The sequence below is a fragment of the Chrysemys picta genome, chromosome 1, assembly GCF_011386835.1.
Source record: "Chrysemys picta bellii isolate R12L10 chromosome 1, ASM1138683v2, whole genome shotgun sequence".
In the NCBI taxonomy this organism is placed as follows: Eukaryota; Metazoa; Chordata; order Testudines; family Emydidae; genus Chrysemys; species Chrysemys picta.
Window position 1 is genome coordinate 103,606,662 of NC_088791.1, and position 15,320 is coordinate 103,621,981.

At 43.4% G+C, this 15,320-nt stretch overlaps 2 protein-coding genes across 9 annotated transcripts in view; one reads left to right on the plus strand and one right to left on the minus strand.

Annotated features, from left to right (window-relative positions):
- The window catches only part of TRIM24 (tripartite motif containing 24), a 138,223-nt gene that overhangs the window by 17,488 nt on the left and 105,415 nt on the right, over window positions 1-15,320 (minus strand). For all 8 annotated transcript variants that reach the window (XR_010597938.1, XR_010597937.1, XR_010597936.1 and 5 more), the window contains 2 exons: window positions 13,008-13,143; window positions 10,606-10,678 (listed from right to left, as the gene is read on the minus strand). Coding sequence is in view for 5 of the 8 variants with exons in the window: in XM_065581852.1 (XP_065437924.1) it covers window positions 10,606-10,678; window positions 13,008-13,143 (209 nt within the window). In the remaining 3 variants the exon portion in view is untranslated. The remainder of the gene's footprint in view (window positions 1-10,605; window positions 10,679-13,007; window positions 13,144-15,320) is intronic.
- LOC135980984 (uncharacterized) lies at window positions 1,755-4,152 on the plus strand. The gene is made up of 2 exons (XM_065581919.1): window positions 1,755-2,648; window positions 3,725-4,152. Exons 1-2 carry the CDS (start codon window positions 2,111-2,113, stop codon window positions 4,150-4,152), a joined length of 966 nt encoding a protein of 321 aa, XP_065437991.1. The 5' UTR covers window positions 1,755-2,110.

Genomic DNA, 15,320 nt, shown 5'->3' on the forward strand with positions numbered 1-15,320 from the left:
ATCACTGTCCAACTTTAAACAATTGTAAACAGTGTTGGAGGTTTCTGCTGTTAAAGTCTGATCCCATTCCCTAAAAGAATGAACAGGACAAGCACACAATAGGGGAGAGAAAAGAACAGCAAAAATAAAAAAAATGCAGGTTCTGTCTCTGGAGTTGACTCTTACTTGCATCCTCGCTGCTGGAAAAAACATAGGTACAGCACAGTCTTATCAGCTACTTCAGACTGGCAAACTTGTACCAGCAATGAGATGTTTAGGACATTTAGCTTCCTCTTTCTGGTTGTAGGCTTATGGCAGTGTTGCAAAATAAACAGGCCTGGTGAGCTAAGCCAGGCCCTTAGACAGAAAGAAAAAGGAGAGAGAAAAAAGAAATAAGACAGGGAAGGAAAAGTATATGTGGGGGTAGGAGACAATGTCTCACATTCCAGGTGGTGATTGGGATTCAGATGGACCTGGTGGCGCGCTGAGGTCATCTGGCTCCCTCTCTGTGTCCTGGTCTGGTCAGGATAATGAAGGCCCAGAGTTCCAAGAGAAGGTGGGGGTGGCAGCTAGATGGTGAAGCTTGCTCCAGTAGCCAATTTTTCTACCAAAGTTTTTTTAAGGACCCCAGAAGGGAAGTATGGATAGATAGTGTTCCACATTTTCAGTTTTTATCAATTTTCAGCAATAAAGTACCAGTTATTTTAATTAAAGGAGTTCAGATTTTACTGATATAGACCCATTTATCAATCCACTCAATTTTTAGGGGGATACTTATCTTTGTTAAACACTAATTTTTATCTGATTATTGTGTCCTGAAGCTCTGAGACTGAAGCAGATCCACAGTATAAAACACAGAACACACGCGGCAAAGGTTGGAAATTAAAATTGGCTCACAAAGAAATGCTGCCCACTTATTTCTTCGTGTCCATTTTAGTGTGGCACTGAATTTAAACGATCAATCCTCCACAGATAAAAACAGAGAAGGTAAAAAAAGATAAACATGGGGCCAAAACGCAAATCTATGCCTGAATATAGAAAGAAAATCAGTGCTTAGAAATTTGCAAGAAAAGTAAAGATGGGAGTGAAGAGGATGCATTGCGCTGCAAGTACTGCAGCATTGAGGTCAAGGTCAATGCTCACGCTGACAGAATAAAGAAGCATGTCAAAAGCAAGTGACAAGTAGCTTAAAGAAGAAAGTGACCTTTGGGATAAACAGTCAATATCTGGAGCTTTCACCAGGGCTTTAATGAAAGAGGACACAGCATGATCGTGTGCATGCTCTGTTTTGCTGGATAACCCCTGTTAATTGCAGAAGGGTCTATTGGTGACTTAGTGTAACAATACTGTCCAGCAGCAAAAACCCTTCCTAATGCAGACAACCTCACTTGTAAGTATCTGAAAGAAAATGATGCTTTAGGAACAGGAGTACTTGTGGCACCTTAGAGACTAACAAATTTATTTGAGCTCATGATACTTTAGTATCTAAACTGATGGAATGAATTGATAGAAATATGGTGTCTGGTCTGATTTTTGACAAGTCTCCTGATGCTTTGGACCGTCCGATTCTTGACCTTCTGTTTTTTATTTCAAAGCGAATAAATCCACATCATTTTGTGCTGATGGGACATTCATCCCTCCTGCTGACAGCCACTTTGTTGATGCAGCAATAACTGACATGTTTGACATGTACCAACTGACTTGGGAAAACATGGTCACAACAAACAGATTCTGCTTCCTACATGGCTAAGGCCTGGTCTACACTACGACTTTAATTCGGATTTATCAGCTTTAATTCGAATTTACCCTGTAACCGTCCTCACAACGACGCTATTTATTTCGATGTAAAGGGCCCTTTAAATCGATGTCTGTACTCCACCCCGACGAGCGGAGTAGCGCCAAAATCGATTTTAACATTTCGAATTAGGGATAGTGTGGCCGCAATTCGATGGTATTGGCCTCCGGGAGCTATCCCACAGTGCATCATTGTGACCGCTCTGGACAGCAATCTAAACTCGGATGCACTGGCCAGGTAGACAGGAAAAGCCCTGCGAACATTTGAATTTCATTTCCTGTTTGCCCAGCGTGGAGAGCACAGGTAACCACAGATAGCTCATCAGCACAGGTAACCATGCAGGCTGATAATCAAAAAAGAGCACCAGCATGGACCGTGAGGGAGGTACTGGATCTGATCGCTGTATGGGGAGAGGATTCAGTGCTTGCAGAACTTCGTTCTAAAAGACGAAATGCAAAAACTTTTGAAAAAATCTCCAAGGGCATGATGGAGAGAGGCTACAATAGGGACTCTGAGCAGTGCCGCGTGAAAGTCAAGGAGCTCAGACAAGCGTATCAAAAAACAAAGGAGGCAAACGGTCGCTCCGGGTCAGAGCCGCGGACATGCCGCTTCTACGCCGAGCTGCATGCAATTCTAGGGGGGGCTGCCACCACTACCCCACCTGTGATCGTGGATTCTGGGTCGGGGATAGTCTCATCAGCGACGCCTGAGGATTCTGCCGATGGGGGAGAGGAGGAGGAGGAGGAGGAGGATGAGCTTGCAGAGAGCACACAGCACTCCGTTCTCCCCAACAGGCAGGATCTTTTTCTCACCCTGACTGAAGTACCCTCCCAAGCCAGTACCCAAGACTCTGACCCCATGGAAGGGACCTCAGGTGAGTTTACCTTTTAAAATATAAAACTTGTTTTAAAAGCAAACGGTTTTTAATGATTACTTTGCCCTGAGGACTTGGGATGCATTCGCGGTCAGTTCAGCTACTGGAAAAGTCTGTTAACGTGTCTGGGGATGGAGTGGAAATCCTCCAGGGACATCTCCATGAAGCGCTCCTGGAGATACTCCGAAAGCCTTGCCAGAAGGTTTCTGGGCAGTGCATCCTTATTCCCTCCTCCATGGTAGGACACTTGACCACGCCATGCTTGCAGCAAGTAATCTGGTATCATTGCCTGACAAAGCCTGGCAGCGTATGGTCCCGGTGTTTGCTGGCATTCAAGCAACATCCGTTCTTTATCTTGTTGTGTAATCCTCAGGAGAGTGATATCACTCCTGGTAACCTGGTTGAAATACGGGAACTTAATTAAGGGGACAGAGGTGGCCGTTCCTACTGGGCTGTTTGCCTGTGGCGGAAAATAAATCCTTCCCTGCAGTTAGCCAAGCACAGATGGGAAATTGGCCCTGAGTTTTTCACGTTTGGCTAGCAGGGAACTTCCCTGTTACCAGCCACGCGGTGGAGGGAGGGGTACCGTGATCATCCCAGAGAATTCATGGCGGGAGGGGGGCGGCGGGGTGTGTGTGTGTGTGTGGTTAGTTTGGTGCCTGCAGGGATCTTCCCTGATACCAGCCACGCGGTGGGGGGGAGGGGTACAGCGATCATCCCAGAGAATTCATGGCGAGAGGGGGGGTGGTTAGTTTGTTTTCTGCTGCTGCTGCTGAATGTTAACAGAAAAACCGCAGCACTCTACAGGCTATGCTTGGTATGTGGGAAAGGAGGGCGCAGAAGCTGTAAAACAATGGCTTACCATGGCCGCATGCAAGCCGAATTCTGTTGCCCAGACCTGTGATCTCTAGCAGCAAAGCCACAGGCACTCAGCATTAAGAGGCAAAATGCGACCTTGCACAGAAATCACATGTGCTATGTAATGTGAATAGTGTTGGTCACCGTGAAAGAGTATAAGCATTGTTCTGCAAAATGTAGCTTTTTAAACAATTCTCTCTTTTTTCCCCTCCCTACAGCAGCTGCAAATTCCTCAAGCATCCCTCCTCCATCCCGAAGGTTATCACAGATAAGGCGTCGTAAGAAGAGAACGCGAGACGAGATGTTTTCTGAAATTATGGAATCCAGCCGCAGTGACAGAGCTAATCTGAATGAGTGGAAGGAAACAGTTTCAAAGTATAGGAAAGAAGCCAGTGAACGTGAGGACAGGAGGGACCAACGTGAGGAGAGGAGGGACCAACGTGAGGAGAGGAGGGACGCTCGAGATGAGAGGTGGCGGCAGGAAGACCAGAGGAGCAAGGATGCAACGCTGGGGCTGCTGCGTGAGCAAACAGACATGCTCCGGCGTCTGGTGGAGCTTCAGGAACGGCTGCTGGAAAACAGACTGCCGCTTCAGCCCCTGTTCCACCCTCCCCATGTTCCGTATCCTCCTCACCCAGACGTGTAAGAACACGGGGGGGGGAGGCTCCGTACACCTTCCCATTCCACCCCAGTAGACAGCCCAAGCAAAAGGCTGTCATTTTTTTAACCTTTTCTTTGTGGCTTTTTCCTTCCCAGCAATCCTCCTCCCAAATACCACCCGGGTTCCCTCCCTCTTTTTCTAATCTATTAATAAAGAATAAATGATTTTTAAATGATAGTGACTTTATTTGGTTTGAAAGAAAGCTGGGGGAAGGGGGAGGGTGGGTTCCTTACAGAAAATGAGTCAATAAAGGGGGCGGGTTTTCATGAAGGAGAAACAAACAGATATTTCACACTGTAGCCTGGCCAGTCATGAAACTGGTTTTTAAAGCTTCTCTGATGCACAGCGCTTCCTGGTGTGCTCTTCTAATCGCCCTGGTGTCTGGCTGCGCGTAATCAGCAGCCAGGCGATTTGCCTCAGCCTCCCACCCCGCCATAAAGGTCTCCCCCTTACTTTCACAGAGATTGTGGAGCACACAGCAAGCAGAAATAACAATGGGGAGATTTCTTTGGCTGAGGTCAGAGCGAGTCAATAATGATCACCAGCGACCTTTTAAACGGCCAAATGCACATTCTACCACCATTCTGCACTTGCTTAGCCTGTAGTTAAACAGCTCCTGACTCCTGTCCAGGCTGCCTGTGTACGGCTTCATAAGCCATGGCATTAAGGGGTAGGCGGGGTCCCCAAGAATAACTATTGGCATTTCAACATCCCCAACGGTTATTTTCTGGTCCGGAAAGTAAGTCCCTTGCTGCAGCCCTTTAAACAGAGTAGTGTTCCTGAAGACGCGAGCGTCATGAACCCTTCCCGCCCAGCCCGCGTTGATGTTAGTGAAACGTCCCTTGTGATCCACAAGTGCTTGCAGCACCATTGAAAAGTACCCCTTGCGGTTTATGTACTCGGTGGCTTGGTGCTCCGGTGCCAAGATAGGGATATGGGTTCCGTCTATCGCCCCACCACAGTTAGGGAATCCCATTGCAGCAAAACCATCCACTATAGCCTGCACATTTCCCAGAGTCACTAACTTTCGTAGCAGCACCTGAGTGATTGCTTTGGCTACTTGCATCACAGCAGCCCCCACAGTAGATTTGCCCACTCCAAATTGATTCCCGACTGACCGGTAGCTGTCTGGCGTTGCAAGCTTCCACAGGGCTATCGCCACGCGCTTCTCAACTGTGAGGGCTGCTCTCATCTTGGTATTCTGGCGTTTCAGGGCAGGGGACAGCAAGTCACAAAGTTCCATGGAAGTGCCCTTACGCATGCGAAAGTTCCGCAGCCACTGGGAATCGTCCCACACCTGCAACACTATGCGGTCCCACCAGTTTGTGCTTGTTTCCCTTGCCCAGAATCTGCGTTCCATGGATAGAATCTGCCCCATTAACAACATGATCTCCAAAGCACCGGGGCCCGCGGTTTCACAGAATTCTGTATCCATGTCCGTGTCCATGTCCTCATCATGCTTGTCGCTGCGCTGCCGCCGCCGCTGCCTCCTCGCCTCGTTTTTCAGGTCCTGGCTGAGCATAAACTCCATGAGAACGCGCGAGGTGTTTACAATGTTCATGACTGCTGTCTTGAGCTCAGCGGGCTCCATGCTTGCCGTGGTATGGAGTCTGCAGTGTTCACCCACCCAGGAAAAAAGGCGCGAAAATGGTTGTCTGCCGTCCGTTGCTTTCATGCAGGGAGGGAGGAGGGAGGGAGGAGGTGAGGCTGTACCCAGAACCACCTGCGACGATGTTTTTTGTCCCATCAGGCACTGGGACCTTAACCCACAATCCCAATGGGCGCGGGAGACTGCGGGAACTATGGGATAGCTATGGGATAGCTACCCACAGTGCAACGGTGCAGAAATCGACGCTAGCCCCGGTACTTGGACGCACACCACCGAATTAATGTGCTTAGTGTGGCCGCATACATTTCGACTTTATACAACCTGTTTTTCAAATCCGAATTATATAAATTCGGATTAATCCCGTAGTGTAGACATACCCTAAGTTTGCATGGGAGACCAAAGTCAACCAGAAACCCCGCCGTGACAGGTCTGGGGTTGGGGGAGAGGCATCTCTCACTGCTGCAGCCCTGAGCCCCTGTGTGGGGCTTAATAGGCAGTTACGCAGCCGCACAGCTTAGAGGGAACTTGGACCACAACCTCCAAATCTTTCAGTGTTATGCCTCCCCAGAATAGCATTCCCCATCCTATAAGTACAGAATGACATTTTTTGTTCCTAGAGGTATACATTTATATTTAGCCATATTAAAAACACATTGTTTGCTTGCATCCAGTTTACCAAGAAATTCAAATTCCTCTGAATCAGCAACCTGTCCTCTTCACAAATTATCCACCTCTTCAATTATAGAGCCATCTGCAAACTTTATCAGTGATGATTTTATGTTTTCTTCCACACCATTGATAAAATTGTTAAATAGCATTGTACCAAGAACTGATCCCTGTGGAACCCCACTGCAAACACATCCGCTCAGTGATGATTCTCCATTTACAATTACATTCAGACTTATCAATTAGTCCATTTTTAATCCAGTTAATGTGTGCCATGTTAAGTTTATATTGTTCTAGTTTTTTAATCAAAATCTCATGGTTGTAGAATGTGCGAAGACTTAAGCCTTGTCTTCACTACAGGGGAAATTCTATCTAAGCTACGCAATTTGAGTTACCTGAATAGCGTCACTCAAATCGACATAGCTTAGATCTACTTACCGTGGGGTCCGCACTACGCAATGTTGTCGACTCCCTCCACTCTTCTCGATCCGGTGGAGTACAGGAGTCAACAGGAGAGCGATCTGCAGTCGATATAGCAGGTCTTCACTAGACAAGCACTGAGAATCCTTCATTTGGCAAGTGGAATGCTGTGACAGCAGCTGAGTGACCATTGACAGAGTTCTGGGACAAACCCAGCAGGTTTTAGATTCCGACGGGAATAGAGAATGAACATAAGGGAAGATTTGGCAGGAGATATGGGGTTTTGGGTGCATCAAATCTGGCAATATTTCCACTTCTGCAGGTACCAATGATAGGCCTGCTCACTCTGGAGATGCCCAGTGATGTCAGACTGTGCCAGGAGAGATGGTTTCTTCAAAGACTCCATATTGTTTGAGGCGTTCCTCCATTTGGGGGAGTCCAACAACAGTACTAACATCTCAGCACCATGCCTAGTGGGAGACTCAGTGGTACCTACACTGGGACATGAGGTCTCCCTAATCCCAAATCCAAGTGAAGACTTTTCTCTCTCCTCTTAGGCTATCAGGGGGGTGGGGTCTCTTATGTTTGGCAGTCTTCTGAGAGACCAAATGCAGCCCCTGGTTTCTGGAATTCAGAGCCAGAGCAGATGAAGTCTCTGGAATACTCTGTGTGGCTGAATCTGATGTACAGAATGGGAAGTTGGATCCCACAAGTCTAAGAGAGCGCTCCATGAGGAGCAGTTTTAAACTGTCTTCCCTCAGTTTACAAGATCTGCTCTTGAATCCTGCATTTGGACAGGATCTGGGCTTCTGCAAGGGAGTGGAGGCAGCTAGCATTTCCATCACTGAGGGGGAAGGACCTGTGACAGGTCTAGCAAGGCGTGAATCCTAGGGCCTTCTGGCATAACCTGCTAAGCAAGCCATGGTCAAGAAGGCCTGAGGAAAAAAGGAAGGATCTGACCTTGAAGAAAAAAGGAGGGGTGTGGCACAGGAAGGGGAGGGACACAATAGAAACACAAACCCTGCTAAGAACTAAAAACTTAAATAAGCTACTAAGAAAAGATTAAAAAAAGATTATAAAGAAGCAACTGCCTCAGCTAGATAGCAGACACTACATAACTCCGTGTTGAGCTATGGGCAACTGAGAAGGTATTGGAGTGGTGCAGGTCTGCTCCTTCCTACATGCCCTCATACCCGAGTATGTAGAGGCATACTATAAAGATACTGCAGATACTGCTAACAGAAAAGTCTCTGGTTAAGCGTGTACGGGGGCATGCACATCACGTGGAGCTCCTACAGGGACAATCATTTGAATTAAACTTATTTATTTTGTGTGAGTAGATTTTGCAGACATCTAATGTATTTCAAAATTTATGTATAAATAAAACTTTTAACTTGGACATCATAAGAAGATACAGCACCTTCATGACTTTTACTATATAAATAAAAGAACAAGAAATATTCTGTTAAAAGTATCTGAATTTCCACTTCCAGTAGCACGAACACATTCTCTGCTTTTTCTCAACATGAAAACTTAACTCTGTATTAATTTTATGCCCTGATTTATTGGAACACATTAACAGACCTGCTCTTCAAACAGCATTGTTTAACTATTTGTTCATGAATATTCCATCATTTCTAGGGCTGTCAAGCAATTAAAAAAATTAATTACGATTAATCACACTGTTAAACAATAATAGAATACCATTTATTTAAATATTTTTGTATGTTTTCTACATTTTTAAATATATTGATTTCAATTACAATACAGAATACAAAGTGTACAGTGCTCACTTTATTTATTACAAGTATTTTCACTGTAAAAAAAACAATAGTATTTTTCAATTCACCCAATACAAGTACTGTAGTGCAATCTCTATCATGAAAGTTGAATTTACAAATGTAGAATTATGTACAAAAAAAACTGCATTCAAAAATAAAACAATGTAAAATTTTAGCGCCTGCAAGTCCACTCAGTCCTACTTCTTGTTCAGCCAATCACTCAGACAAACAAGTTTGTTTATATTTGCAGGAGATAATGCTGCCTGCTTCTTGTTTACAATGTCACCTGAAAGTGAGAACAGGCATTCCCATGGCACTGTTGTAGCCGGCACGACAAGATATTTACATGCCAGATGCGCTAGAGATTCATATGTCCCTTCATGCTTCAACCAGCATTACAGGGGACATGCGTCCATGCTGATGACAGGTTCTGCTTGATAACAATCCAAAGCAGTGCAAACCGATACATGTTCATTTTCATTATCTGAGTCAAGATGCCACCAGCAGAAGATTGATTTTCTTTTTTGGTGGTTCAGATTCTGTAGTTTCCTCATTGGAGTATCGCTCTTTTAAAACTTTTTAAAAGCATACTCCATACCTCATCTCAGATTTTGGAAGGCACTTCAGATTCTTAAACCTTGGGCTGAGTGCTGTAGCCATCTTTCGAAATCTCACATTGGTACCTTCTTTACGTTTTGTTAAATCTGCATTGAAAGTGTTCTTACAATGAACAAGGTGCTGGATCATCATCTGAGACTGCTATAACATGAAATATATGGCAGAATGCAGGTAAAACAGAGCAGGGGACATACAATTCTCCCCCCAGGAAGTTCAATCACAAATTTAATTAACGCAATTTTTTTATTTTTTTTATTTTTTTTTAAAACAAGTGTCATGAGCATGGAAGCATGTCTTCTGGAATGGTGGCGAAGCACAAAGGGGCATACGAATGTTTAGTATATCTGGCATGTAAATACTTTGCAATGCCAGCTACAAAAGTGCCATGCAAATGTCTGTTCTCACTTTTTGGTGACGCTGTAAGTAAGAAGAAGGCAACATTATCTCCTGTAAATTTAAACAAACTTGTTTGTCTTGGTGATTGGCAGAACAAGAAGTAGGACTGAGTGGATTTTTAGGCTCTGAAGTTTTACACTGTTTATGTTTTTAAGTGCAGTTAGGTAACAAACAAACAAAAAATCTACATTTGTAAGTTGCACTTTCAAGACAAAGATTGCACTATAGTACTTGTATGAGGTGAATTGAAAAATACTATTTCTTTGGTTTATAATTTTTACAGTGCAAATATCTGTAATAAAAATTATATACAAATTGATTTCAATTACAACTCAGAATACAATATGTATGAAAAATGTAGAAAAACATCCAAAATATTTAATACATTTCAACTGGTATTCTATTGTTTAACCGTGCAATTAAACTGCAATAACACTTAATTTTTTTTGAGTTAATCGCGTGAGTTAACTGCGATTAATCGCCCTAATCATTTCTTTATTTTTGTAGTCTCAAAATATCTAGTACTCACTTAACTGACTGTATTATGGTTAAAGCTTCTTATTTATAATCCTCTCTGTAAAGCTGATTCTTCAAATCTGAAGTTACTTATGGTTCAGTGAGGATTTTCTGGTCCAGAATTTAAAAAAAAACAGTTGTATAACTGTCATGAACTTTACATCATTATTTACAGTACACGGTTATCAAAACATTTGATCAAGGTGTCAATCTCACAGCTACCATAAATTTAACACATTACAAGTCTTTAATGTGCCATTAATAAATTAGACATGAAGAGTATTACAATAAAGCCATCAGAAATGGTCTCAGAGGAAGTGACATGGCAAACCTCGACATAGATTACTGGTGAAAGGTTCTGTCAACTGCAGTCGCATGCATATAGTGTCCTTTGAGATTGAAGCTATGTTTTTTTTCAACTGGTCTGCTTACCTGCCTCTGCTTCCAACACTGGAGGCACTGGGTGAGCGAATTGGAGGGTGGACACTGATCATAGTTACTTGTCCTAAAAAGCAGAAAATTGGGGGGGGGGGGGGGGGGGGGGGGGGGGGGGGGGGGGGGGGGGGGGAGAGAAACACAACCAGGTTTGTTCATACAAGAAATCTTGCATTTAAATTTTCTTACAGAGAAGAACAGAGATTTGTGTGTAAGTATTCATTTTGATCTATTGATATTGATTGTTCAGACCACCCTACACACTCTATTTGTAAAACAGACCAGAATAGGTTTCTTCCTCTCCCCTACTGTGACTTTGGTCATTCTTTACTCATTTAACCCAAGGCTAGAAAAGAAGGAGGCATCTTATCCTGCACATTTCCAATCCAGAGTATTTGTTCACTCTTTTTATTTAAAAAGTATTAGAGAAGGCAAAATAATGAAATTTAGAGAGAGTGAGTATGCACTTACTGACAGATGGAAAAACCACCACCTGCTAAGTGGAAAAAAAGAATGATTTCACTGCTATAGGTATGTTCATTGGAAAGATATGCTTCACAACAAGCAAATACATAGCTGTAATACAGGAATTTATAAAGTGCTAAAATAACTTTAGCTACTGGAACTAGGAAAGGAGTAACTGCAGAAAGTCTGACATTTTGTGATGTTCACAGCTTCTGCAATGTATTTGTGTTCTTTCAACCCACAACTAAACACTTCTCCATCTGATCTCACAATAGCAGAGTTCCCTCTCTAACCACAACCTCATCTTCTTCAGCATCTTCCATCTGTCCTCTGCTCTTATACCTCTGACCTCCAATCCAACATCCATGACTTCAGCATACCTAGACCACTCTGCTGTAGGACTCAACTATCAGTGGCTCAACTCAATTCTCTCCATCATACTGGACTCCTTCACCTGTCTCTCTCACAGTAAAATCCATTCCACTAACCCCAATTTCCTCTTCCTCCACTCATGAGCACCCCGAAGAAAGTCCCAGAGGCAAGAACTTCTTCCATTACAAACTTATTCTCCCCTCCTGCAATTTCCTCACCTTTCTCCTTAACCTCACAGTCCCATTAGGTACCTTTACCACACAATATAACACTAGGATATTCCTCATCCTAGATCCTACCTTGTACAACTACCACCTCATGTCCCTCTCCCTGACTTGGATCTTAACCCTCCCCACCACCACAACACAGGTTTCCAGTTTCCCCACTCTACTGCAATTTCTTTAACTTAAATTGTCTTTAATTACCTCTTCATGGTCAAACCTTGGTGTTTCTACTCCATCCTCATCCTCCTCAATCTTTCAGCCATCTCAAATAGCTGATCATACTCCATCTTCTTAAAATGTTGCCTTCCCATTGTTTTCACAATTCCGTACGGTCTTAATTTTCCTACCTCTGTGGTCATTCATTCAGCCTTTCAATGGCTGAACTACCTTCTCTTTCCCTCCATTAGTTTCCAGGCCACTAATGGCCCACTTTTATTTTCCCTCTCTACATCTTTTCCCTATGTTATCTCATCTATTTGTATGCTGCAACTATTTTCTCTGTACAGCTGACTACGAAATCTAACTCTCCACTCCTGAGTTCTCTCTCTCCACCCAATTCTTCATTAGTTCACTGCTCTGACTTTTCTGGTTCCCTTGACATCAACAAAAGCAAAACTTAGCCAAAACCAAATTTTGTCTTCCCTTATAAGCCCTCCATGCTTCTTAACTCTCTCTGTCACAGCAGACTTCATCACCATTATACCTATCACTCAGGCTTGTAACTTGGTTATCAACTTTGACTCTATTCTCTGTCTAGAGCTTCACATCACAGCTATCTAAATCTTGTGGCTCACATACTTAGGGTCTAACTGATCTCCATATGTGGGGTTGAGAGGGAATTTTCTTATCAAATTGGCAGTGACTGTGGAAGGGTGAGGTGTTTGCCTTCCTCTGCAGTGTATGGGTAGAGGTCACTGACAAAAATTATCTGGGTGTATCTGTTCCCTGTCATTATGGGGGGCTTGGGGTACTGATGTACTTCGGTCCCTCCTATTCTCTCCTTGTGGCACTTAATAGTGTCGTTGCATGTGGGCTGTAATACTTTGGTATAATTTCAGTTGTTGGGTTTAGTGTGCGAGGGTTGAGTGATCATGGTGGCCGGTGATATATAGGAGGTCAGACTAGATCTGACCTTTTTATCTCTGACCCCAATGCTAAAACTCTTAGGTCCTCATCTCCCATTTGATCAATGCCAGCCTTCTCCCTTGCCTTGAACTTGTGAGTATGGTGTAATACGCTAGATTATAATACATTACGTTGATAAATGGGAACTCTGAGATCAGGGAATAAAGTGCTAGATTCCCCACTACACCATTTAAATCAGGTTAATCACCATACCCAAGAGGCCTGGAGATGGCACTGATGAATTTGGTGACTGGACGGTTCTGTTTGAAGCGGGTTTTGGCTGGCTCTGCTCCACAATACCATCTTTCCTTACAATGTTATCCAGTGTAATGTTTCCCGTACACTCAATCTAAAAGATGAAAGAAAGGAGGTTATTGTTAAGACAAAAATAACATGATCAATATAGCCACCTTATCAGACTTTATCTATGGGTAGGTCTACACTTACCCGGTAGTTCGGCGGCGAGCGATCGAACTTCTGGGTTCGACTTATCGCGTCTTGTCTGGACGAGATAAGTCGAACCCGGAAGTGCTCACCGTCGACTGCAGTACTCCAGCTAGACGAGAGGAGTACCGCGGAGTCGACGGGGGAGCCTGTCTGCCGCATGTGGACCGAGGTAAGTTTGAACTAAGGTACTTCGAACTTCAGCTACATTATTCACGTAGCTGAAGTTGTGTACCTTAGTTCGAATTAGGGGGTTAGTGTAGACCTGGCCTTACTTTGCACTTCCACACCCTCTTTCAACATGTTCTTTTTTTATTTAAATGAAATAAGTGAGCAACATGCAAATATATACAATTCAAAGGTTTCAGAGTAGCAGCCGTGTTAGTCTGTATCCGCAAAAAGAAGAACAGGAGTACTTGTGGCACCTTAGAGACTAACAAATTTATTCGAGCATAAGCTTTCGTGGACTACAGCCCACTTCTTCGGATGCATATAGAATGGAACATATATTGAGGAGATATATATACACACATACAGAGAGCATAAACAGGTGGGAGTTGTCTTACCAACTCTGAGAGGCCAATTAATTAAGAGAAAAAAACTTTTGAAGTGATAATCAAGATAGCCCAGTACAGACAGTTTGGTAAGAAGTGTGAGCATACTTACAAGGGGAGATAGAATCAATGTTTGTAATGGCTCAGCCATTCCCAGTCCTTATTCAAACCGGAGTTGATTGTGTCTAGTTTGCATATCAATTCTAGCTCAGCAGTCTCTCGTTGGAGTCTGTTTTTGAAGTTTTTCTGTTGTAATATAGCCACCCGCAGGTCTGTCACTGAATGACCAGACAGGTTAAAGTGTTCTCCCACTGGTTTTTGAGTATTTTGATTCCTGATGTCAGATTTGTGTCCATTAATTCTTTTGCGTAGAGACTGTCCGGTTTGGCCAATGTACATGGCAGAGGGGCATTGCTGGCAAATGATGGCATATATCACATTGGTAGATGTGCAGGTGAACGAGCCCCTGATGGTATGGCTGATGTGATTAGGTCCTATGATGATGTCACTTGAATAAATATGTGGACAGAGTTGGCATCGGGGTTTGTTACAAGGATAGGTTCCTGCGTTAGTGGTTTTGTTCAGTGATGTGTGGTTGCTGGTGAGTATTTGCTTTAGGTTGGGGGGTTGTCTGTAAGCGAGGACAGGTCTGTCTCCCAAGATCTGAGCCATTACAAACATTGATTCTATCTCCCCTGGTAAGTATGCTCACACTTCTTATCAAACTGTCTGTACTGGGCTATCTTGATTATCACTTCAAAAGTTTTTTTCTCTTAATTAATTGGCCTCTCAGAGTTGGTAAGACAACTCCCACCTGTTTATGCTCTCTGTATGTGTGTATATATATCTCCTCAATATATGTTCCATTCTATATGCATCCGAAGAAGTGGGCTGTAGTCCACGAAAGCTTATGCTCTAATAAATTTGTTAGTCTCTAAGGTGCCACAAGTACTCCTGTTCTTCTTTATACAATTCAAAGAATCACCCAATAAGCAACCCAACATGTTCCACATGTGCGGAGTACATCCTGGCCAGAGGACATGCATATTCAGTAGAAAAGTAGAAAGTGTCAGCTAATTGGTTATGTCTTTTCAGCTATGACACATGAGGTCAGAACAATGAGATACCTGTTTTAGAGGAAAACTAGTCTCAATTTATCATCTCAGCCCACTGAAATTGTCACACATGCTGCAGGATTAGAGAAATGGCCTTTGAAACACTAATACTCTAAATAAGCATGGCTAGAAAATACAAATCACTTTAGGATCATACTTTTCTAAAGCATTCACATGGCAAGCTGCACCTTGCAAATCCATCTGTAGCAGCTGCACTGACCTTTGACACTTACTATACATTAGTGTGATTATGTGACTATTGTGAAGTGTTCAGAAAAGCACATTATATTGTTCTTAATCACTACTAATATAGTGAGGTATCTAATAGCATGTACTCAGTGATACACAAGTGAAACATGCATGCAGAACAATGGTAAAGTACTTGTCACGGATTCAAATTACATGTTTATGAT